Source organism: Sapajus apella, unplaced genomic scaffold, assembly GCF_009761245.1.
Source record: "Sapajus apella isolate SASKATOON/1434 unplaced genomic scaffold, GSC_monkey_1.0 scaffold76, whole genome shotgun sequence".
Taxonomy (NCBI): Eukaryota; Metazoa; Chordata; class Mammalia; order Primates; family Cebidae; genus Sapajus; species Sapajus apella.
The window spans coordinates 5834599-5860871 of NW_022437016.1; the positions used below are offsets into that span (position 1 = coordinate 5834599).

Below are 26273 nucleotides of genomic sequence, written 5' to 3' on the forward strand. Positions count from 1 at the left end.
CCTCCCAGTTTCAAGCGATTCTCCTACCTCAGCCTCCCGAGTAGCTGAGATTACAGGCATGCACCCCAATGCCTGGCTAATTTTGCATTTTTAGTAGAGACGGGGTTTCTCTATGTTGGTCAGGCTGGTCTTCAACTCTGACCTCAGGCAATCCACCTGCCTTGGCCTCCCAAAGTGCTGGAATTACAGGCGTGAGCCAGCGTGCCTGACCAATAAATACAATTTTATGACTGGATAAAAGAAAACGATAAGCATATTTCACATTAAGTATATTTTTAAACTACCTTGGCCCTCTTGTTAACACTTAAGGTTTCAATTTTGTGGCTAACACGAACAGCACAAGGAACAACTGGTAGGTTCATTAGCACCTCCTTTTAAATGTTTTAAGAAAACAGCACATAAAACATTCATTCAAACAAAAACTATCCCCACCAGATGCTTCCTATAAAGAGAAACCTTATTTTGTTACTCAGCTACCAATAAAATATTTATGGAGGTTGGTCAGAATGCCCCCATTGTACACAAAGCTAAAATTCCTAGCAACACTTCAAAGAATATTTGTCCTATTCATAGGTAAGGAAATTTTTTTAATGTATATGGTAAAGGAAAATACGCCTTTAGAAGGTCACGGCAAACGCCAGACAGTCCCAAATGAATAAAATGAAATACAAGCACCATCTTTTCCACCATGGCCAGCTCCGTTCTCTGCTTAGTACCCCTTCCCTCACAGTTTTCTCTGAATACCCCCACCAGGCTGGAATGGGGATGCTTCTACATGTTTCCACGTACCCTCTACTTTCTTTTTTTTTTTTTTGAGACGGAGTTTCGCTCTTGTTACCCAGGCTGGAGTGCAATGGCACGATCTCGGCTCACCGCAACCTCCGCCTCCTGGGTTCAGGCAATTCTCCTGCCTCAGCCTCCTGAGTAGCTGCGATTACAGGCACGCGCCACCATGCCCAGCTAATGTTTTGTATTTTTAGTAGAGACGGGGTTTCACCTTGTTGACCAGGATGGTCTCGATCTCTTGACCTCGTGATCCACCCGCCTCGGCCTCCCAAAGTGCTGGGATTACAGGCGTGAGCCACCGCGCCCGGCCCCCTCTACTTTCTTAATCAGAGCAAGGACCACACTGCATTGTACGAGCTGGACGTTTGCCTTTCTACTTACCCCCATCCCGTAATGACCTTGTGCGGCACTCTAGTCTGTAACCCAGGAGACGGCTGCTGAATAGTCAACAGTTGGCAGAATAGATGGACAGACAGACACATTTAGAAATTTCTTGGCTGGATAGGGTGGTTCACACCTGTAATCCCAGCACTTTGGTGGGCAGACGCAGGAGGATCACTTGAGCCTAGGAGTTTAAAGATCAGCCTGGGCAACATGACGAAACCACCTCTCTACAAAAAAATTTTTGAAAATTAGCCAGATGTAGTGGCACACACCTGTAGTTCCAGGTACTCAAGTGGCTGAGGTGGGAGGATCGATTGAGCCCAGGAGGTCGAAGCCGCAGTGAGCCATGATCGTGCTATTGCACTCCGGCCTGGATGACAGAGTGAGACCCTCTGTCAAAAAAATTTTGTTTGTTTTGTTTTTGGTTTTGTTTTGAGATGGAGTCTCCCTTTGTCACCCAGGCTAGAGTCCAGTGTTGCGATCTTGGCTCACTGCAACCTCCACCTGCTAGGTTCAAGAGATTCTCCCTGCTTCAGCCTCCCGAGTAGCTGGGATTACAGGCACACACCACCACAACCACCTAATTTTTGTAGTTTTAATATAGACAGGGTTTCACCATGTTGGCCAGGCTGGTCTCAAACTCCTGACCTCAGGTGATCCACCCACCTCGGCCTCCCAAAGTACTGGGATTACAGGTATAAGCCACCGTGCCTGGCCTAAAAAAAATTTTTTTAAAAGAATTTCTTTAAGGCAGTGTGATGTAATGAGAGCCCCTCAGGCTTCAGGCGGATCTGGTATACATCACTCCCTGGTTAAACCCTTCATTCGTTTTTTTTTCCCCCCATCATTCTTAGAATAGAATAAAACTTCCTACCACAGCCACAAAAATGCCTGTATCATCTGGCCCCTGTCCACTTCTCCAGCCTCATCAGGTATCATCTTCTCCCTGTTCACAATATTCCAGCCTCACTGGCCTCCTTTCTGGTCCTGAAATAAGCCAAGCCCTTGTCTGCCTACAAAGCTCTTTCTGCAGCATCTGCCAGAGTGGCTCTGTCTCATCCCTTCCATCTTAGCTCAAATGTCACTGCCTCGGGGAGGCCCTTCCCAACTACACCATCTAAAGTGGGCCCCATCTCTACTAACATAACCAGCTCACTCTAACGCGTAGCTCTTACTTTCTTGCTAGAATTTTTCACAATCTGTATTTGTCTCATCTATTTGCATTTTTCTTATTATAGTGTTTATTACATGAATATAATCCACTTAATCTTTCGTGGCTGTTTCCTCTGAGGTTTCAACAAGTATCTAGAACACAGGACATGCTCAATAATTTGTTAAATGAATGAACCAATTAATGAATAAATACAATCCAGACCACTTTACTCGCTGTATGACCTTACTGAAGTTCACTTTTCCTATGTGCCTCAGCTCCTCTCTCTGTGAAAAAGGGATTATTATAACCATTTCAAAGAGCTAGTCTAAGAATTGAAAGAAATTAATTACAATGTTTAGTATAGTGCCTAGTACAACATAAGAATTTAAAACATTTTAATGTTTTTCTCATGTGTACTTTTCCCTTTAAGAAAAACAAGGGAAAAAAAAAAACAAAAAAACTTGGGGTGGAGAAACTGGAAACAGCTTATAATACAGTAGGAATAAATACCGAAAATACAAAACCCAGCAAATATGACTTGGAAACCCAATGCTCAAAAGTAAGCCAATGCAAGGCTGTGTTTGCCACGTTCCAGCTGTTGGAAGCCACATGTTATTGTGGAAGTGCAGCCATGTGAAATGGAAAATATCCCAACATGATTATGGGGTGGTGCTTTCTGAAACTGGAGAAGGGCCCCAGCTTAGCAGTAGGAAAAATTTTGCAGGAGCTACTAGTCAGTCATTCTGGCCTCCTCCTACTCCCAGTCTGTCAAAAGCCTTGCCTAGCCTAAAGTTCCATCTGAAAGGGAAGAAAAACCAACAACATAAAAAGGAATCAGGGCAACTCCAACCAGCCCCACCTCAACTGAAATCTAAGCAAAGTGCGTAACTCTGGCTCTCCGTTTCAACGGCTCACAAGAACCTGGGCCTCCAAAGCTGAGGCTCACCCTACCAAAAAATCTTCCCACCCAAGACAGAAAGGGCTAGAGCAAGGGCTCTGGGGTCAGCAGAAACAGACGACACTACCAGAGATGCTACTTTTGCGTTGTGTGACCTTGGGAAAATTATTTAACATCTTTGTGCCAATGGTGGCTCATCTATAAAATGAGGACAAAATCAATTCCCTCACAGGGGTGTTGTGACAACTAAATGAACTAAAGCACCTGGCAGAGCCCTGGACTTAGCAAGCAATAAACACAGGACAGCGTTAAAAATCATGTAGAGTGAAGGCAACGCCATGGCGCTGAAGGGAGGAGATCGTCTCCAACCCACCCATCCGGCTGTCTCAAGGGCTGTGTTCTCCACTCACTATTGACTGGGAATGGTCTGTGCCATCCTGGCTGTTGCTAACCCTGTGATTATGTACCATTTGCCAGCCCCACTCACAGTTTGAGGACAGTATGGCAGCCTTCCTCCATGAAACCATCTATTTTTACATCTAGGGAATTATTCTGGTCTGCATACACAGATGGTGGTATTGTCTTTTTTTTTTTTTTTTTTTTTTTTGAGACAGAGTCTTACTCTGTAGCCCAAGCTGGAGTACAGTGGCGCGATCTCAGCTCACTACAAACTCCTCCTTCTGGGCTCAAGCAATTCTCCTACCTCAGTTTCCCAAGTAGCTGGATTACAGGCACCCACCACCACGCCCACCTAATTTTTGTATTTTTAGTAGAGATGGGGTTTCACCATGCTGAACAGGCTGGTCTCAAACTCCTGACCCCAGGTGATCTGCCTGTCTCGGCCTCCCAAAGTGCTGGGATTACAGGCATGAGCCACCGTGCCTGGCTGATATTGTCTATCTTAAATAATTGTATGTGTATACACACACACACACACACAATAAAACCTTAAAAAAAAAAAAAAAAAAACAGAATTCACTTCTCAGGCCTTCAATAAGCAGATACTTGGGCCATAATGAATTTTTTACCCTTTTTGAAAGTATAAAAACTGAAAGAACTCACCTAGACATAACAGAAACCATGAACTTGGCTACCCAAACTAGTTTACTACTGATCTATAGTAAACAATACTGCATGTAAGATAATTCTGCCTACAGCAGCTAAGTGAGGTAGTAAAGAGGGGAGGATACTTTGGAATCAGTTTCTGATGCCGATACTCTCTTTGGTGCCTTCAAATCATCAAGAAAACTGTTACCAGGTAAGTATCTATTATAAGTAATACTGGAATAATAACAGAACTTTTTTTTGAACAGGGTATCTCTCTGTTACCAGGCTAGAGTGCAGTGGCGCACTCATGGCTCACCGCAGCCTCAGCCTTCCAGGTTCAAGCAATCCTCCCACCTCAGCCTCCCAAGTAGCTGGGACCACAGGTGCGCACCACCATGCCGAGCTAATTTTTTTATTTTTCGGTAGAGACAGGGTCTCACTTTGTGACCCAAGCTGCTCTTAAACTCCTGCGTTCAAGTGATCCCCTTGCCTTGGTCTCCCAAAGTGCTGAAATTACATGCATGAGCCATCATACCCAGCCTCAATAACAGAAATTTAAAACTGAATCCCAAACACTAGTTGGAATTTAACTACCTTATGAAATCTTTTCATATTGTTTACAATCTTTGCTCATGAATACACATTTCTGTAGAATTATAACAAAAGTGAATTTGCATATTCCATTGCTTTCACTTAGTATTTCTTAAGTATTTTTCATATTGTGGCAGGGTTGTACAAAACTCCAGTTGAAATAACCGCACTACATTCTACTGAAGTGATTGACAGTCAATTGTTTAACCATTTCTCTGCCGTGCACTGATGGACTCAGTGTGTTTTAACGGAAAGTGACAAGCTTTTACAACCAGAAAGACCAGGCTTGAATTTTGCCTTCTTTTTGTTTCTCAGTCACAACAAGCTCACTGGCAAGTTGTTTAATCCCTCCAACCTCAGCTTCCTCATCTGTGAAATATCCTCAACACACTTGTCACAAGCAAAGAGATAACAAATATAAAATTTGTAACTTCCCTTCCTTCCAATTTTACACAATTATACACAATGTGGCAACAAACACCTTCATGAACAGAGCTTTTTCCTTCTACTGGGTTGTTTCCCTACTATCAATTTCCCCAAAATGGATGATTGGGCTCAAGAGTAATTTTATATTTATGACTATCAAAATCTCTTTCCAAATGGCCTTCAAAAAGATTGTAAAAATTTACACTACTCAGCCCTCCATCTGGCCAGGTTTTGGGAGGGCATGTCCAGGGCGTGCAGAGGTATGGGAACTCAGAGCCTTCAATCCAGCAGGCCATCGTCCTACACAGATGAACCCCTGTACTTAACACTTTTACCCCACCAGCCATAAGCCCAACTTGATTCCAAGTACTCAACTCTGCAAAGAGCCCTAGCGCCGTCACAGCTCCATGGGAAGTGGCTACAACACTCTGCCGGCTACAGACCTGGTCTTCAACCACTTCCACTGAGCTGCACCCCACATGGTTCTTGCACTCCTGCCACGTTCTACGCTCACCCTCATTCTCCTCTTGCACTCCTGCCACGTTCTACGCTCACCCTCATTCTCCCACCCTTAGCCTCACCTTGCCCTCATTTAATACTTGCTTTCCTATGACTCTGGTCCTGCATGCCCCGGTCCTCATCATAAGCTGTCTGCCTCTAGTGTGTCTCTGGGTATATCTCCTCTCCAGCCACTTTAGTAACAATAACCACAGCAGCCGCCCTGGTTGCTAAAGATCTGAAGGCCGGGCGCAGTGGCTCAAGCCTGTAATCCCAGCACTTTGGGAGGCAGAGGCGGGTGGATCACGAGGTCAAGAGATCGAGACCATCCTGGTCAACATGGTGAAACCCCGTCTCTACTAAAAATACAAAAAATTAGCTGGGCATGGTGGTGCGTGCCTGTAATCCCAGCTACTCAGGAGGCTGAGGCAGGAGAATTGCCTGAACCCAGGAGGCGGAGGTTGCGGTGAGCCGAGATCGCGCCATTGCACTCCAGCCTGGGTAACAAGACCGAAACTCCATCTCAAAAAAAAAAAAAAAAAAGATCTGGTATAGCAGGCACTATCCTAGCATGTTATTTACTCCTCACCACAAGCCTCAGATAAGCATTTTTTCCCAGATTTACAGCTAAAGCAAGCAAAACTTGGAGCTTTAGTATTCCATACAAGGTCACACATTCATTCAATCAACAACTATTAAGTGCCTACCATTTTGTTAGGCTCAGTGTTGAGTACTAGACATTGAAGAGAGACACATGTTAAGCAAGAACACTAATAAACAAATAATCATAAACTGTCACAAGAGTCATGGTGGGAGAGGCAGGGTGCTGAGTACTTGCTAGAAGTAATCATGAGTTGAGAAGGGAGGCAGGGATGGCCTCTCTAACAAGGTCACATTAAACTAAGGCAAGAAGGTCCAGAGGCCTGCCATTCAAGGAAAGGGAAAAAGGGTGTCCAGGCAGAGGGTGGAGCATGCATGAAGGCCCTGGCACGGGGACAAGCTGGGTGTGGGTGAGGAAGAGCAGCCTGTGTGGCTAGAGCAGTGTAGGATGGGGAGAGGAATATGCTGAGTTCAAAGAGACAGGAAGTTGCCAATCACACAGGGCAGGTTCTCATGGACCACGGTAAGGTTAGGGATTTTATTCCAAGGTCAAAGAAACATCACAGAAGGGTCTGCAGAAACTGAACACTCATGGGGCAGAACTGAGGGCAGTGGCTGCAGTCGACAGAATCTTCAGATTAGATCAGACATCAGCATGTATTGAGTACCCACTTTGCGCCAGGCATGCTGGGTGTTTTCCATACCTTACCTAATTAATAAATCTGAAAGAAAGACAGTAGTAGCCCCACTTTATAAATGAAGTTTTGGAAGCGACCCATTTAAGGCCACAGGTTAGTAAGTGGCAGGGGGAAACCTGAAACCCAGTCCTCAGCATTCGCAAATCCATGTCGTTATCAATACACCGTGGTTCTTCTGAAAGCTTCAGGGCCATACAGGTGGGGCAGGGGTGGAAGATGAGGGAGCTATGATCTGGTGGTAAGTAACTGACAACATAGACATTACAGAGCAAATTTAAACATGTCAATCTGCTCGTGAAACCACAAATAAAACACTCAAATTTGACCAGCTGCCTCGGCTGAGACCAAGAATTTTCAACAATAGGAATAAAAGCATCAATGCAAGAAGGTCAGAATCTCAAGGCAGGTGGGTATAAGACAAGAACAGCAAAACCAGGTGTGGACAGGATACAGGCAACTGTTCCACCACTCCTGGCTAAGAGTTCTTTCAATTTCTTAGAAAGGACGCCACTAGACATAACAAATCCTATTCCATAGCATCTACTGTTTATTGCATATAAGTTATGCTTACTATCTCCGACATCCAGAAATCTTATTTCTAGGAATCTACCTTAAAAAGAACACACACATATAACTATAAAAAGATATATGTGGCCAGGCGTATGATGGCTCACGCCTGTAATCCCAGCACTTTGAAAGGCCAAGGTGGGCGGATCACGAGGTCAGGAATTCAAGACCAGCCTGGCCAACATGGTGAAACCCTGTCTCTACTAAAAATACAAAAATTAACTGGGCGTGGTGGTGCGTGCCTGTAATCCCAGCTACTTGGGAGGCTGAGGCAGGAGAATTGCTTGAACCCAGGAGGCGGAGATTGCAGTGAGCCGAGATCGCGCCATTGCACTCCAGCCTAGTGATAGAACAAGACCCCATCTCCGAAGGAAAAAAAAAAAAAAAAGATATATGCACAAGGAGATTCATCACAGCTTTGTTTATAAAAGTGAGAAATTAGAAACAACCTGAAATGTCCCACAGTAAGGCTATGTAAATTATGGCTCAATCCATCCCTTTTAATAAGCCTTTATTTAATATTACACAGCCAGTAATAATGCCTTCCATCAGTATTGAGAATGGAAAGCTATCCATGTCATTCCCTGTCAAACACCAGAATTAAACTCTTCCATACGTTGAGAAAGATAGCTACCTGGACAGCATACGTTGTACCAGATTCTGGGTCTTCCATACTCACCCAAAAAAACATTTTTTTAAAGGGAGAGAGAGATACTAGTGTCGTGAACAAGTCACAGCACGTAAGCACAGGCCTTCACAAAATGCTGCTTCCACAAGGCCTCCTCTGGTCCAGGGAGGGAAGACCAATAAGACAGGCTCCCGGTGAAGACCAACTGATTCACCTAATTCCTACCATGAGGGTATACAGGTGACTATACCCTCAACTAATGAGGATATTAAACAATGAATTACCAGTTTAAAGACCAAAAAGAAGCCTTGTGGTTTTCACATGCCAGAGTGAGTACTTGCACAGAACAGTCAAATGAAATACAAAGGACTTCCTTTAACAGAAGGCCTGGGTTCAAAGCCCGAATAAGTCCCTACTTCTCTCTGGGCTTCAGAGTCCTCACATGTCAAATGAAGGGACTGGATGAGATGATTCCTAGAGCTCCTCCAGCTCTGAAATTAACTCTATTCTAAACATCCCTTCACTCCATGCCCTGAGCTCCACATTCCTCCCTTTGGGCCCACAACAGCACAGCAGCCTTTTAACTCATCACCTTACCACCAGCCTTGTTCCCCTCCAGACTCTTCCCCTCATGATCATCCACCTGGTAAGCTTTTGAAAGCATAATTCTGGTCATTTCCCTCCCCAGATTAAAATCCATTGCTGATTCCCTTTCATCTTCAGAACAAAAACCAAGCAAAGCAGTGTAACATTCAAGAAGCTGCAGGAGCTGGCCTCTGCCTGCTTCACTGGCCTCACTTCTCTCAGCTCCCCTCACACCGCCTCCTTCCAGCCAAAGAGAACTTACAGCTCCCTGAACTCATCAAACTCTGTCATGCCTCTCTCTACATTTGCACATGTGAGTCCTTGTGCCTGGGATGCTCCCCTAGCTGTCTCCACTTGACCAATCCCTACCTGTCCCTGATGACCCAACTCAGGCAACATCTCCTCCAGAGAGGCCTCTCTGAACCCTGAGTCAGAGCTCCTCCTCTGTGGTCCCACAGCACCCTATACTGACCTCTGTCCCTGCACTATTTTCCTATCCATCTTCCCAGTCAGACTGTGACCCTCTGGACAGGGGGACTTACCTGGTCTTAATCCACTGCAGATTCCCCCTGGCAGAGGGCCTGGCACAGTGGCATATATTAAAAACTGTTTATTGAATGGATGAACTCTGAGGAAAACCAGAAGGGTATCTATGTATTGCCAGCCCCCAGCTAAATGCAACTCAGGATGGTTAGGTATCAATCATCTGAGACTAGAATAGGACGAATCATGAGTTTCCACTTTAAATCCAAAGTATCTCTCAGCCCCTTTCTTAATATGCATGCTGACTCTAAAATTAGCTTTATATGCCAAGAGCATTTCCTATAAGCATCCCACAGGAAGTTCAGACTACCACTATGTAGAGATCATGCATTTTGTAACTCAGGCCAAATGAAAAAATTCAGTGACTTATAAAGACCTCAAAGGGAGACACTGAGAACAGTGTGGCCGTTTCAATTCCGGCTGCAGAATTTGCTCTTGAAAATGCTACAATAAAAAATATTAATGCCATAAAAACCTAACAGCAGCCAAAGGACCACAGTCATAAAGAAAAAAACATAAATCCTAAAACATGTTGGCATAGAAGGCTCTCCCTCACCTTCAAAGAAAAACAGGATTTAGGTCATCAAGAACACATCTGAACAAGGGAAATTTGGATAACATGGAAGAATGGGGAAAAAAATAACAGTAATTATAACAATAACAGTAAGAAAAGGGAGAAGCAGTGATGGCAAACACAGAACGTACTCTGAGCTAGGCATCTGTGCTTTGCATATATTCACTCATTCAATCCTCCAAACAACCCTATGAAGTAGGTACTGTTATGCTCCTTTTTAAAATGGGGGAAGTACAGGGAGGTTAAGTGACTGGCCACAGGGGACCCAGCAGAAGTGGACAAACACGCAGCCTGGCTCCAGAGACCATGGTCCTTAGGTAGCACAGACTGCCTCTGAGAACAATTTTGCCATGTCACATCCCTGGGCCTCAGTTTCTCCTACATATAATAAAGAGGGTTGTATTCAATTCTAGGATTCCTTTCCATTCAATAAGCAGAAAATAGATATGAAACCAAAAGTCTAATATTCTGTGAAATTTTCCAATTTAGAAATAAGATGTAAAACAGTGCCCTTCAAAATGAAATAACTATCTTGCAGAGCCGCTTTAATATTAAAGTAACATATACAAGGAGCTTAGCACTTTAAGTGCCCAGCTCAGAGCAAGAGCTCAATAAACAGTAGCTGTTATTACTCTTATGATAAAACAGGAACAACCATTTAATAGTAGAGCATATTTTAATTATACACGATGTAGAATAATCAAATCTCATTCGTTTGAGGCCCCAGACCCCACAGCATAGATCGAGTTGTACAGCTGAAATTATAACAACTCAAAGCTCAGAAATTACTTGTTTCCATTAGAGATCTGACAAGTCATTTCTTCAATTGGTCACTGGTGGTTTGCAGATAACTATTAGCAGTAATGAGTATTCTAAATTAAATCCAGAGACAGCACTGCTCTGTTCTGTAAAGACAACTGGGGAGAGAGAAACATAATTGTGGAATGTCCTTCTCTCTGTGTCCTCCATCTTCTCTCTGATAAGTATCTCCTGTGTCTTGCATAGTATGGATTTCATTTGCTCACAAATGAAGAAGGGTCTAATTCTTCCCATGATAAATGAGAGCATTGAACAGGTAACTTGTTAAAGAGAATTGGAATTGGGAAAATAACCTTATTTTCCTGTTACTTGACAACAAACCCCATCTGCTAACAAATGAAAGACACAACGCTGAAAGACATTAAGCACTGAAGCCAAACCTATCACCTAGTAATCCATTCTCAGAAAAAAACTACACAGTACCGGGTACAGGCTACTCACGTTTCATTCAAAAGTAACAAAGATAAAGTCTATACAATGCAGAGGAGGCGCAATGCAGCGGAAAGAATAACGGCTTTGGAATTAATGAAAACTGGGATTCAATCCCAACTCTGACACTCTTGCATTATATGACCATAAACAAGTCTCTCCTGGTCTTAAGATTCCTTATCTGTAGGAATGGGAATAATACAAAATATCTCAAAGGGTTGCAGTGAGCATCACATAGGGGACCATAAATAATGTGCATTAAGGCCCTTGACAAATATTAGCTCACCTCAACTTCCAACAGGGGAACATCCTCACCTTTAGGACACCAGAGAGACACCAAACTTGAAAACCAAAGGTTTCACCCAACGTTGAAAACTGCTGATTCCGTCAGAACCTGTATTTGGCCCTCGTATAAAGGGCTGACTGCATGTGTACATACAAGTCTCACAGAGGATGTCCAGGAGACATGGCACCTCTCCTACCTCTAGTATCACCGAACTTAGATCTCAGGAAACACATCTTTCCTGGGTCTGGCTGGACAGTAGCAGCAGACATGCTTTGTTGGGATAGTAATTTGGTATTTCCACTTACATTTTCAAAGTCCTTCATGTTCCGTGCTCTGGTGGGAGACACTGTTTCTTCTGACACATTTGGGAGCACTATAAAAAGACAAAACAGACACAGGAAAACGTCACAGCCTTCAAACTACCCAATGTTCCTTTTGGGGAATAGAGCCCAGGGAAGAAAAAAAAACATGAACTGCTTCCACAGTATACCCTGCTGGTATTTGCTGTCTGTTGTGATTTACTGATCTTAGTCCAGGGAAAGCTCTAAATCATTAATCTACAAATTACTCAAACTAACCCCAAAGTAGCAATGTGCACATCAGAGGATGAACCCAGCAAATGCATCAACAATTTTGCAAAGGAGGCTGTCCTAATAGGTACTTCCTTATTTCAAGAAATTACTTTACTGAACAGAATATCATCTTCTCATGTCAGTAATTAAAACAAAGCATGTCTAACTGATTTGACAGCAGGGGCTGGCAAACTTTTTCTTAAAACGCCAGACAATATTTTAGGCTTTGTGGGCCATAGGCAAGGCCTAAAATCTGTCAAAACTACTCAAATCTTCTGTTGTCACAGAAAAACAGCCACAAACAATCCACAAACAAAGTGGTTATTTTCCAATAAAAGTTTATTTTCAAAAGCAAGCAGTGGACCGGAAACTGCTGACCCGTTTTAAAGACTGTGCCAATACCCAAATCTCTGCACAGCTTCTTTAACTCAACAAACATGTAATTGCACACCTACTTGGTGCTAAGCCCCATCCTGTGTGCTGAGGAAACAATGGTGGAGACGACACTAATCCTAGATCCAAGAGGTTCCCGATCAAGTGGGCAAGACGGAGATCTAAACTAACTGTCATCAGGCTGAGGAAAGCCTGTGGCACTCTGCAGGTGTTCAGTAAATGTGTGCTGGGTAAATAAGTTCATTCTTCCATATTATATGCACTGAGAGCCCACTTTCTGCTAGGTCCCTTTCCAAATGTGGAAACATCAGGACATAAAGCAAACAAATGGAGCTGATAGTCTAGAGGGAGGAAATACAATAAACAAAACCAAAAAAACCACTGAATAACATGTAAAAACATGATAAATGCTATGGGGAAAAATAAAGTAAATAAGGATAGGAAATAGGAGGGATGGGGTGAGGATTGCCATTTTAAGTAAGGTTGTTAAGGAAGGTCTCACGGAGAAGGTGACATCTGGGCAGACCTGAAGAGAAAGGACCAGTTACCTGGGGGAGAATTCTTCAGGGAGAAGCCTGAAGAGGAAGCATGGTCCCCAGTGGGTGTGGGGAACAGTCAAGAGGCCAATAGGCTGGAGCTCAGTAACCGAAGGGGAACAGCAAGAAAGGAGGTAAGAGAGGTAAACGGAGACAGACTGCATATGGTTTCTAGGCTCTTCTAAGGACTCAGGAGCCACGGAAGGTTTGGAACTAAGGAATAACATAACTCGACTTAGGCTTCTACAGGCTCCCTCTGGCTGCCTTTCTGAGAACAGACTGTAAGGGGCTTAGGAGAGAAACAGGGAAACCAGTTAGAACATTGGAATAATCTAGACCACAGACTATGGTGGTTTGGAGCAGGATGGTAGGAGTATAGGGGGGTGAGAACTAGTCTCATTCGGATACTTTAAAAGTAGCCAACAGGAAAAAATGAAATGAAATGAGATGAAGTGAAATACACAATGTTCGGAGAGGAAAGTACACCTTAGAATGGGGAGAGCCAAAAACGGTGGTGAGCTTTGAGCCGCGTCTTAAAGAGGCAGCAAGCAGGCACCAGGCAGATGAGAGAGACAAAAGGAAGGAAAGACAGCCCAGGCAGAAGCACAGAGGTGGGAGCGGGCATGGTGTTCAGAAACCACGTAGCAGAAAAGAGGCTAAGCAGTGGGCAGGGCAGACATGAAGGGCACACTGGTTTGTCTTCCTGTTCCTCAAACAGGCCATGCCCTCACCTGTGTCTGGGACGCTCATCCCTTCCTTCTTCCCTACCTACATCCTACTTGTTCAGGTCTCTGCTCCCATGTCAATTGCTTGGGAAACTCTAGCCTGCCCCACGTCCACACCAGAGGAAATCTCCCTTTAATGCCCTCTCACAGCACTTTATGCTTCTTTGCTCCTGACACTGATTACACAATTTCTCATAAGTGTCTGTCTTCTCAGCTTAACAGTAACCATGTCTGAGGTTGAATTCCAGCACTGAGCCCAGAGCCCGACACGAAGCAGATATACACTATCGACTAAATTAAGAAATAGGCCGGCCGACGGGCGCGGTGACTCACACCTGTAATCCTAGCACTTTGGGAGACCAAGGTGGGTGGATCACCTGAGATCAGGAGCTCAAGACCAGCCTGGCCATCATGGTGAAACCCCATCTTAAAAAAAAAAAGAAAAAGAAAAAGATATAGGCCGGCTGAGCACAGTGGCTCACTCCTGTAATCCCAGCACTTTGGGAGGCTGAGGCGGGCAGATCACCTCAGGTCAGGAGTTCTAGACCAGCCTGGCCAACATGATGAAACCTCTCTCTATTAAAAATACAAAAAGTAGCCAGTCGTGGTGGCATGTGCCTGTAATCCCAGCTACTCGGGAGTCTGAGGCAGGAGAATTGCTCGAACCCAGGAGGTGGAGACTGCAGTGAGCCAAGATCACACCATGGTACTCCAGCCTGGGCAACAGAGCAAGACTCCATCTCAAAAAAAACAGTAGGCCTATAAGTCTTCTGCTTCTAACTGCCTGTGGGCAGCAAGAGTCGAAATCAGACTTGTTCAATTTTGCATTTAAAGTAAAAGTTGCCAGTGAGTGCAGTGGCTCATGCCTGTAATCCCAGCATTTTGGGAAGCTGAGGCAGGTGGATCACTTGAGTCCAGGAATTCAAGACCAGCCTGGGCAACATGGCAAAACTGTCCTACAAAAAATACAAAAATGAGCCGGGTGTCGTGGCACACACCTGTAGTCCCAGCTACTAAGGAGACTGAGATGAGAGAGTCCAAGAGGTCAAGGGTGCTGCGTGTGACCGCACCTCTGCACTCGCAGCCTGGGTGACAGGGCAAGACCCTGTCTCAAAAAAACAAAAAGTAAAAATAAAGTAAAAGTTAACAGGTTCCTGAGGAAAACGTGAGGGTGCCCTGTAAGTTAAGGGATTTTCCAGAAATAAACCTTGGGACTCGTTTCCTGTCTGCTCCAAAATCTCCTTTCTTTGCACATGTCTCAGCACTGTGGAGAAGAGGAAAAAAAAAACACAAGTCAAAATATCTTAGAGATATTTTGCAAAAACTAGCACTACCCACAGAGACACTTAAGCATTCACTTTTTTCAGAAATAAAAATTATAAAGAATGCTTAGCTGGACCCAAACTGCAAAGTCTCCTTAGAATCCAGCTTACGCACAATACGCTATTTATTTACCCAGTGCCGTCTCCTGTGGTCTAACCAGCTATTTGTCTCCAAAGGGCAGGCCCGTGTAGGAATGCTGGGCCTCAGCCGGCAAACAGGATCCAGCAGCCTGCCAGGAAGGCCTTGGCATGCTAGAGCCCAGATGGCAGCTCTCCTGGGCCTCCAGCCACTGGCCTAGCCACCAATTCAATGTCCAGCCTCCTTGCAGTTGTTCAGTTCAGCAAATGCTCACTGAATCCCGACAGACTTAGCAGCAACAAAGGAAACGCATGAAGTGTGGCCAAAAGGACAATTCCTCTAGTCCAGAGTTTATGAAAGGCAGTGGAGACCAAATCAATACACACAAAAAATACTGAGTACCTACTGTGTGCCAGTCCAGGGAAGCCTCTGGGCTCCAGAGATATGAAAGCTCAAGATGCCCACAGTCTAATGTCTACTTTCCTTGTTCTTTCTCAAGAGAATGCCTGGTTTTGCGTACTTACCACCATTTCCCAACCCAGCTTTGGGGGTGATGCCATCCAGGTCATCTGGTACATTAGGAACAAGGCCACTAGGAGAGAATATACAGGATAAGAGATGAGCTAATGTTTGAACAATACAGACTGTTAAGACTGCCTGGACTGCACATGACAATTATCCCATGGCCAGGAGGGACAGACACACAGCTGAACTACCTGTGAGGCATGAAGCACAGAGATTAAGAACTCAGGCTTTGGGGCTGAGTTCCAGCTCCAACACTCGGTAGCTGAGTGACCTTCCGTAATATCATTCATTCATTCTGCCATACATCAAATATTCTGTGTGCCAAATATGTGCTAGTGGCAGAGACACTGTGCCAAGAACAAGCTACTTATGTTTCTGAGTCTCACTTTCTTAATCTGGTACATGGGGATACCATGCCCTCCCTATAAAAATTAAATTACTTCATGTATATAAACAAAAAGCACATAGTAAGTGTTCAATAAATGGCAACTATTGTTGTTGTTACTATCATCATTATGACTACTAATACACCTATCACAACCTCTGGGAATCAGACACCAATTTAGATGCTTTAAGAATGTCAAACAATGCAAAATTCACTGATCCAAGAAGTTGCCCTGGTTGAATTATATAAATATGTTCATTGAGGATCTAGAGACATTGACAGAAAACTAACCATAATAGGAGGTGTGGTGTGACACAAAAGACACTACCCTGAATTCTGTTCTCAGCTCTGCCATGTATCTCTCTGAGCCTCGCTTTCTTCAGCTGTAAAAGGAAAACAGCAGCTACCTCACAGAGTAATTGGCAATTAAACAAGATATAGCAAGGTACCCGTATATTGTGGGTACTCCGTAAATGGGAGCAAAATATCAAGTCACCCTGAAACCTACAGTGCTTTACAAATTTTTTTTTTTTTTGAGTTGGAGTCTCGCTCTGTCGCCCAGTCTGGAATGTAGTGGCTCGATCTTTGGCTCACTGCAACCTCCACCACCTGGGTTCAAGCAATTCTCCTGCCTCAGCCTCCCAACTAGCTGGGATTATAGGCGCCCACCACAATGCCCAGCTAATTTTTGTATTTTTAGTAGGAACGGGGTTTTACCATATTAGCCAGGCTAGTCTCTTGGCCAGGATGGTCTCGAACTCCTGACCTCATAATCTACCTGCCTCAGTCTCCCAAATATAGGGGATTATATATAACCCCAAATGCTGGGATTACAGGCGTTAGCCACTACGCCCGGCTAGTACTTTGCAATTTATAAAAGATTTGCCATCATTAGAATTGCCAAATTCCCTGAGGGTGCACACAGTTTTCAAAGGAAGGCTCCAAGGCCCAGACAACTTTACTGTCCTAGCCAGGGTCACATGGCAGTTCAGTGGAGAGCCAGGTCCAGAAGCCAGGCCTTTAATGTCCAACCTCCACAAACGCTTCCCTATCCCACTCTGTAAACTAGGAGTTGATGGAAGCTCAGCTTGACTTCTTGGCAGTTTGCTCTTTCATGCCTCTAAATCCAAATTCATTCTGCTCCTGAGACAATTTTGCCTGACCACCAAACTCTGGAGTTGGAATGAACCTTCAAGATCGAAAACAGCAAAAAACTGGAAATATCATAAAATTCCAACATCAAGAAAATTATCATAAAAAATGTGTCCAGACTGGGTACAGTGGCATGCCTATAATTCCAATACTTTGGGAGGCCAAGGTGGGCGGATCACTTGAGATCAGGAGTTCAAGACCAGCCTGGCCAACATAGTAAAACCCCGGCTCTACTAAAAATAAAAAAAATTAGCCAGTTACTGTGGCAGGTGCATGTAATCCCAGCTACTAGGGAGGCTGAGGCAGGGGAATCACTTGAACCTGGGAAGCCGAGATGATCACACCACTGCACTCCAGCCTGGGTGACAGAGTGAGACTCTGTCTCAAAAAATAAAAAAAGTGTCCCCTTTACAAAGGTAAATGAAAAAACGTAAACAGATGAAAACAAATACTATACAGTACGTAAACACTGAAGCCACCTCAAGTCCATTTTGGAAATAGGTGGACTACAGATACATAATAAGACAAAGAAAATACACTGAAATATTTAAAATCATCATTTGTAGGGAAATGAGAGGTTTTCTTTCTTTTAATATTCCATAATTCTCAATTTCCAATTGATATTTCCAATAAACTTCACTAAAAAGACAAAGTCAATTTTCTAAACTGAATTTTAAAAACTAAAATCAAGTTCAACCATCACCTTTTGCAGGTGGTGGTTCAGAAGCCCAAGGTCACACACACCAGGTTAGTGGCCGAGCTCGGCCTAAGGTCTCGTCCTACATTCTCAATCTGCAGTTCTCTCCACCACCGCCATTACATTGACTCCCACTGGCTGAAACTACCCATGAATAACTCAAGCCAACATCAATCACGGCTGAAAAGTACCTAGCAAGCAAAGCCAAAGATTTTGGTCTTAGACAAGCATCCTACAGGCAAACACTGAAGTTTGAAAAATGATACCTGACATCCTCCTCTTAGACGAAACCACTACGTAATGCAGAAATTCTTGCCTGGATCCTACCAAATTTCCACTTGGGCTTTACCTACCCACTTTTAAAATGCTGTGACTCTCTATCATCTGCACCCTCCAGTCAGTTCCAACCACACCTCCAGCCCCAAGCAGCTCCCTCTTCCCATTCTGATCATTCACTTGTAGCCTTATAATTAAGGTTGGGGCCTCTGGGAGACTCACTAGAAATAAAAACAACGTAAGCAAAAGAAGAGGGCTCAGATAGGATCTTATCAATGCACAGATGAGATGACTGAAACCCAGAAATGGGTTGGGAACTTATTTGCTCAAAATCACAAAAGGCAGTGGCAAAGCCAAGCCCAAAATCCAGGATCCCAGTGCCTTTTCCACTTGCTAACCTGTGTCTGGACTGCCCAAAGCTCCTATACAAATGTGACACACAGTGAAGTACCAGTTTCCTCATGTGCAAAATAAAGCACAATCTAAGAAACCTGCCCTATATGGGGCACCCATGCTGCACAAGCACCACGCTCAGCACAGGACAGGCGGCCCTCCCTTTCATCCTCACCACAGGATTAAAGTCCATTTTCTAAATTGAATTTTAAAACTAAAATCAGGTTTAATCCTCACCACAGTCCTTGTGCAGTAGGTGGTACTTTTTAATGTTGCCTTTTTTTTTTTTTGAGACAGAGTCTCCCTCTGTCACCCAGGCTGGAGTACAGTGGTACCATCTTGGCTCACTGCAACCTCTGCCTCCCAAGTTCAAGCTATTCTCCTGCCTCAGTCTCCTTAGTAGCTGGGATTACAGGTGCACACCACCACACCTGGCTAATTTTTTGTATTTTTAGTAGAGACAGGGTTTCACCATGTTGGTCAGGCTGGCCTCTTTTTTTTTTTTTTTTTTTTTTTTTTAAAGAGGAAACAAAGACCCAAAAGTTGATAAGCTGGAAACTCCAAGCTACTCTGAGTTTGACCACCTGCTCTGAACCTACACCACCCTGGTACCCCTGATGCCTTCCCGGAGATGGGGGGTAGGGGAGGTGGTGGTGGTGTTAAGGACCAAATGGACTGAGGCATAACGTTTCCATCACTCAGCACAGGGCACAGCCATCACAACAACTGTGTCTTTTTGTTTTATTTTGCTTTGTTTTTTTTGGAGACTCTGACTCTATCTCCAAGGAAGGAGTGCACTGGCATGATCCCAGCTCACTGCAACCTCCGCCTTCTGCGTTCAAGCCTCAGCCTCCCAAGTAGCTAGGATTACTGGCATGCACCACCATGCCCGGCTAAAATTTTGTATTTTCAGTAGAGATGGAGTTTTACCGTGTTGGCCAGACTGGTCCTGAAGTCCTGAGCTCAGGTGACCTGCCCGCCTCAGCCTCCCAAAGTGCTAGGATTACAGGTGGGAGCCACCGCGCCCAGCTGCAGGAACTGTTTATGGACAATTTTTGAGTGACTGAATGGAACTTAACCTGAGCTTCATCCTCCTATTTTGCTCTACTGCTACTCAAAAGGAGTGACCTCCTTCTATTCCTATATATGCCAGTAACAACTGTCCCTTCAAACCACAAGACCCAAGGGGACTGTCACCTTGACAAGTTGCTTCATGAGCTGTGGGTGAGACCAGACATCACATTCAATTACACCAACAAGCTCAATTTTGTCTTTTAACAACCCCTTTTTCCTTCCATTTTATTTATTCTTAATTACAGAAAAATACATAAATAAAAAAATACAGATAAACCTAAAGTTCTCCTTGACTACTCCTCATTCCCATCTAGTACCTGCCTAAGAGGTAATCACTGTTATCAAAAGACCTATAACCTTCCAGATCTTTTTATATGTTTTCACAGTTTTAACTCTGCTGCTTAAAAATAAAACACATGCAATCAAACAGTATATATCATGCCACAACATGTTTCTTCTACTTAATATGCCCTCAAGATGTTTTCATGACAGTACAAATAGACATCCCGCAAAGTTTTTAACTACAAAGCTTTCTACAGCAGTATTATCCAAACTTTACTGACCATGAGCCACAGAAGAAATATTATTACTCTTCATCCTTGAAATGTTTTCTATTCTGTTCTACTTTTCTAAATCCTGGTTGCAACCTACCAAATTGAATTTCATGAGCTACCAATGGGCCGCAGTTTGAAAGATACCTTTGAAAGAATGTGTATTTACCCAGTCCCCTACTGATGATAATTCAATTTGTTTCCAAGTTTTTCTTTTACACACACAGTCATATGAATGTCCTTATAAGCTCCCACTCTGCACAAGTGTGAGGATTTCTCTAGAATAGATGACAAGAAGTGGAATTGTTGGGCCAAAATATATTCACATTTTTTAAACAAAGGATTTGAATACACATTTCTCCAAAGAAAGTGTACAAATGGCTAAAGGCACATGGAAAGATGCTCAACACATCAGTAGTCATTAAAGTATAATTAATACCACAATAAGGGTTGGGCACGGTGGCTCACTCCTATAATCCCAGCACTTTGGAAGGCCAAGGCAGGCAGATCACCTGAGGTCAGGAGTTCCAAGACCAGTCCAGCAAACATGGTAAAACCTCATCGCTACTAAAAATGTAAAAATTAGGCCGGGCGCAGTGGCTCATATCTGTAATTCCAGCACTTTGGGAGGCCAAGGCAGGCAGATCACCTGAAGCTGGGAGTTCAACATGAAGAAACCTCGACTCTATAAAAAATACAAAATTAGCTGGGTGTGGTGGCACATGCCTGGAATCCCAGCTACTCAGGAGGCTGAGGCAGGAGAATCACTTGACCCGGGAGGCAGAGGTTGTGGTGAGCCAAGATTGCGCCACTGCCCTCCAGCCTGGGCAACAAGAGTGAAACTATATATATATTTATATATATAAATTAGTCGAGCATGTTGGCATGCGCCTGTAGTCCCAGCTACTTGGGAGGCTGAGGCACAAGAATCGCTTGAACCCGGGAGGCAGAGGTTTCAGTGAGCCAAAATTGCGCCACCGCACTCCAGCCTGGGTGATACAGTGAGACTCTGTCTCAAAAACAAACAAACAACACAAACACACAATGAGATACCACGTCACATTCCAAGGATGGCTACAATCAAAAGGACAATAAAAATATCAGTGAGGGCCAGGCACAGTGGCTTACGCCTGTAATCCCAGCACTTAGCAAGACAGAGGCAGGAGGATTACTTGAGCCCAGGAATTTAAGACCAGCCGGGGTAACATAGCAAGACCCTGTCTCTAAAAAATTAAAAAGAAAAGCCTTCAAAAGGAAAGAAATTCTGACACATACTACAACATGGATGAGCCTTGAGGACATAATGCTAAGTTTAAGGAACCAGTCACAAAAGGACAAATAGTGATGATTCTACTTACATGCAATACTTAGAGTAGTCAAAATCATAGAGACAGGCTGGGCTCAGTGGCTCATATCTGTAATCCCAGCACTTTGGGAGGCCAAGGCAGGCAGATCACTTGAGGCCAGGAGTTCAAGACCAGCCTGATGAAACCCTGTCTCTACCAAAAATACAAAAATTAGCCGGGCGTAGTGCGGCGTGCCTATAGTCCCAGCTACTAAGTAGCTGAGGCACAAGAATTGCTTGAACCCTGGAGGCGGAGGTTGCAGTGAGCCAAGATCACTTTATTGCACTACAGCATGGGCAACAGAGTGAGACTGTCTCAAAAAAAAAAAAAATCACAGAGACAGAAAGTAGTATGGTTGTTGTCAGGGGCTGGGAGAAGAGGGGAATAGGGAGTTAATGTTTTAGCAGGGGCAGAGTTTCTGTTTAGCAAGATGAAGAGTTACAAAGATAGTTGTGACAGCTGCGCTACAAATACATTTAATACAACTGAACTATATGCTTTCAAATGGTTAAGATGGAATGTATGCAGTACCTAGGTCCCGCAAAGTCAGGGAGATGAGGGAAAGGAGAATATTGGCTGATCTGTTAAGTAGTCACTCTAGGTCCAACGCTGAGCTAAACTTTTTAAGATTCATTTTAATCCTTATGCCAACCCTAGACTTTATACAAACCCATTTTACAGTTGATAAACACTGAGGCTCACAGAGGATGAGTGACTTGCTCCAGATCAAGGGGTTGTTAAGTGGCAGAACTGGGACTGAAACCCAACTAGGTCTGGAACCCCAAAACCCAAGTGTTTGGCCAACGAGCACTGAGATGAGAACAGCTATCTGAGAGAATAATAATGGGAGTTATGATAACAGCAATAAGCTGCATTAAAAGTATAAAGCAGCAGACTATGAAGAACAGATTTATAGTTAAAAGATAGTTTCCAACTGTAGTATAAAAAACTATTAGGGGTACAAAGGACAATCCAGGAGAGAAGCCATACTCCCAGTATATTGGGACAGTGGAAGTAAAATGGATAGAAAAGGGCATGATGAACTGTCATAGGACTCAATTAGACAGGAACTACAAAGCATCTTAGTCTGTGCCTGATACATGTAGGTTCTCCATAAACAGAAAAACCATTTGTCCAGATTTACCCAAGACAGGCCCTATTTATGTCTGCTGCCTGGGCATAAATATTATTTTCACTTTTCATTTTTCCTTTTTTTTTTTTAAAGACAGAGTCTCACTTTGTCACCTAGGCTACAGTGCAGTGACACGAACACAGCTCACTGCAGCACCAACCTTCCAAGCTCAAGCAATCCTCCCGCCTCAGCCTTCCGCGCAGCTGGGACTACAAATGCATGCCACCACGCCTGGCTAATTTTTGTATTTTTTGTAGAGACAGGGTTCCACTATGTTGCCAGGGTTGATGTCACACACTCCTGAGCTCAAGCAATCGGCCCACCTCAGCCCCCAAAGTGCTGGATTACAGGGGTGAACAACCACACCTGGCCCTTTTCACTCTTAAAAGTGTCCCAGTTAGCACAATAAATACCATGGTCACCCTTTCAATTAGAGTCTGTTGACTAAAAGCAGCAGTTTGTCCCTGGTAGAGGCAGATAAACAGTGCAGATTCTCAGAGAGGGATCTCCTTGTCTTCCATCTACGCACTCTTCAACCTGGAGTCCAGGACAACCACAGGGGCCAGCCCTGGAGCAGTGTAGCGCTGTTAGGCCTTCCTATCAGACCCCAGCTCCAACAGCAACGGGGACTCCCACAGTATCTTGGGGCAGGACCATGGGAGGCCACTCTTGGCCATCATTCCCTGATTTATATCACCTTTGATGATCGTAGTAATAACAATACTAATGGCAACACAGGATCATTTTTTAAGCACTGATTATGTAGCAGGCACTACACTTGCCAAACTAATTGGTCCACAGACATCACCTCTTTTAATCCTCATCCCAACTCTGTTGGGTGGATATTACCACTAGCCCATTTTACAGATGGGAAAGCCGGTTAAGTCACTTTATCAAGGTCACACAGCTGGTCAGTTTACAGGGCTGGATTTGAATCCAGTTTTGTCCAACTCCAGCCAAGGCTCTTAACCATTGCATTCCATTGCTTCCTAGGTGGCCACTATGCAACCCAAAAAGCAAAGTCTGGGCATCCCGACTACATTCTCCATAACGAAAACAAATCTTCAAAACAGAATGAAACATCAAGTGCCCTCAAGGTCCCTGTTCTCCACCTACCCCCACTAATGGGATTCTCCAAGTGGCCCCACCCTCGTTACCTACTCTTTTAGAAAACCCCTTACCTGTTCCTCACACCTTCTACAAAGTACCTGGCGCATTGCTACAGGCGGCTGATCCCAGCCCCCAGAGTGTCAGATGGTGGGCCGCCCAGAGACCCTCTCCGAAGGAACACACCCCGCACACTGCCCCCGACCAGACACCCTCAAGGGCAAACCCCAAGGCCGCGTTAGGGCAAAACCCCATCAGCTGCAACCCCGGCCCGATTACCGCAACCACCAATGCCCCGGCCGCACCTGCAGCCGCTGAGCGTCCCAGGGAGGGTGACGTCTTCTTCCAAAACCGAGTCCATCATGGATACAGAGGTGGTGACGGCGTTGGTGTCTGCGGCGGTGGCGCCAATAGTTCCCCCCGCGGTAGCGACCCGCCGGGCTCCCCGGGTCCCCGCCCCCTCCACCCCAGCTCTTGTTCGGATTCTGGCGGCGCCGCTGGAATTCAAACCACAGAAGCCGCCATCTTTCCCGGCGCTTCTTCCTACGGAAACTAGGCGGGGTCACCGAGGCGCACGCAGTGAAGCCGACCAGCTGGCGCCAGAGGACGGGCAGGGAAGCGGGGGTGGGCGCCATCTTAACTAAGGGCAAAGCATCCGTGCTTGTGCCAGCAAAACTAAGAGAAAAAAGGGCCGGCTGCCATTCTTTGTGAGGGCACTCAGAGCGAGGCGAGGGTAGGTGCCATCTTTGTTGAGGGCGAAAGCCGGCCCTAGTCCGTTAATTTACGCGGGAGATGGGAATTAATACAGCCCCTTAGGCATCTTCAAAGTTCCTAAGTTAGTGTTTGCTTTTCTGGAATAATGACCCCAAAACTTTGGGATTTGGCCTCAAGATGAAACCCAGATAATTGAGGGCTGACTTGCTTCAGAAAAATCCTACATGCGTAATCTCAAGGCAAACAGTAATTTGCAGACTTAGTTTGAAGCAAATAACTCATTCCCATAAGCCAGTGGTCAACAACACTCCCACTCTAGTCTCTCACCTAATGATCTTTTATTACCGTTAGGACTCAAAGGCACCTGTGGTCACAAAACTGAGGCTCAGCGAGAGGAAGGGACTCTCCCAAAGTAATTAAGTATTAACAATAAGTCTTTCAACTGGAGCAGGATCTGCAGCTCCCGCCAACTAGATGAGGGCTCTCCGCATAAAACCCTGGCTGCTTTTCTCTTTTTCTTTTCTTTTTTTTTTTTTTTTTGAGTCGGAGTTTCGCTCTTGTTACCTAGGCTGGAGTGCAATGGCGCGATCTCGGCTCACTGCAACCTCCGCCTCCCGGGTTCAAGCAATTCTCCCTCCTGAGTAGCTGGAACTACAGGGGCGCGCCACCGCGCCCAGCTAATTCTGGTTTTTAGTAGAGACAGGGTTTCACCGTGTTGGCCAGGATGGTCTGGATTTCTTGACCTCGTAATCCACTAGCCTCAGCCTCCCAAAATGCTGGAATTACAGGCGTGAGCCACTGTGCCTGGTCCCTTGGCTGCCTTTCTTAAAGCACATAGCAGTAACCAAACATTTAGATAATCTTGCAGAGCTTAAGCAGTAAAATCAACCTTCCCCTCCTCAACTCAGTGTTGCTACTTCCTGCAGGCAGTTGTGAGAGCACGGATGAAAATAACTTGAAACAGTTGGCAAGTGGATAGATGGTGACTTTCCTTAGCAATCTTGAACAATTCTCCTTTCACCTTCAGTGTCCTCATTTTTTTTAAATAGAGACAGGGTCTCACTGTGTTGCCCAGGCTGGTCTTGAACTCCTGGCCTCAAGCAGTTCTCCCACCTTGGCCTCCCAAAGTGCTGGGATTATAGGCCTGGGCCACTGCACCAGGCCTTCATTCTTCAATTAAGTAATTAACCAATTATTAATACTTTTCAAAAGCCTTCCCTACTCAATCTAAATCGAGCAACACATATTATTCTTTTGTGCACTTACCATATTTTGTAAGTGTGTGTGTGTGTGTGTGTGTGTGTGTGTGTGTCTAAAATCATTTTTTAAGTGTCTTTCCTTGCACTAGACGGGAAGCTGCATGAGGCAGGGACTACATTCAGAACTGTTCACTGCTATATCCTCAACACCTAGCACTATGTCTGCCACATAGCAGCTGTTTGAAAATATATGTTAAATGAATGAATGATTCAATCAATTAATCTGGAAATGATGCCAATACCTATCCTGCAAGGTTTTTGTGAGAGTAATCGAAGAACTTTTAGGAGCTCAGTCAATAGTAGTTCTGAGTTTCATATACTGTCTCTCTCTCTCTCAGCTTTAGTGAGGCTTCCAAATTGCCTGTCTCCCTTCTTTCCCTAGATCTTCAACCACCCCCAGAATTAGCAATGGTAAGAGCATGAAAAAGAGGGAGAGCTTGCCAAACTGAGTGCACTGCTGCTGAAGCCAGGAACCAATATTCCTTGCCAGTAAGTTCAACCCTTGAAATAAGTTTGTCCAAAA

General features: G+C 44.6%; 1 protein-coding gene across 4 annotated transcripts in view; it reads right to left on the bottom strand.

The window, feature by feature from the left end:
- CDK5RAP2 (CDK5 regulatory subunit associated protein 2) overlaps positions 1–24328 on the bottom strand; it is a 201128-nt gene extending 176800 nt beyond the window's left edge. For all 4 annotated transcript variants that reach the window (XM_032251443.1, XM_032251440.1, XM_032251442.1 and 1 more), the window contains exons 1-3: positions 24083–24328; positions 15664–15731; positions 11818–11885 (exon numbers count right to left, since the gene is read on the bottom strand). In XM_032251443.1, coding sequence (XP_032107334.1) covers positions 11818–11885; positions 15664–15731; positions 24083–24141 — 195 coding nt within the window. In that variant the 5' untranslated portion in view covers positions 24142–24328. The remainder of the gene's footprint in view (positions 1–11817; positions 11886–15663; positions 15732–24082) is intronic.
- Positions 24329–26273: the final 1945 nt, after the last annotated feature.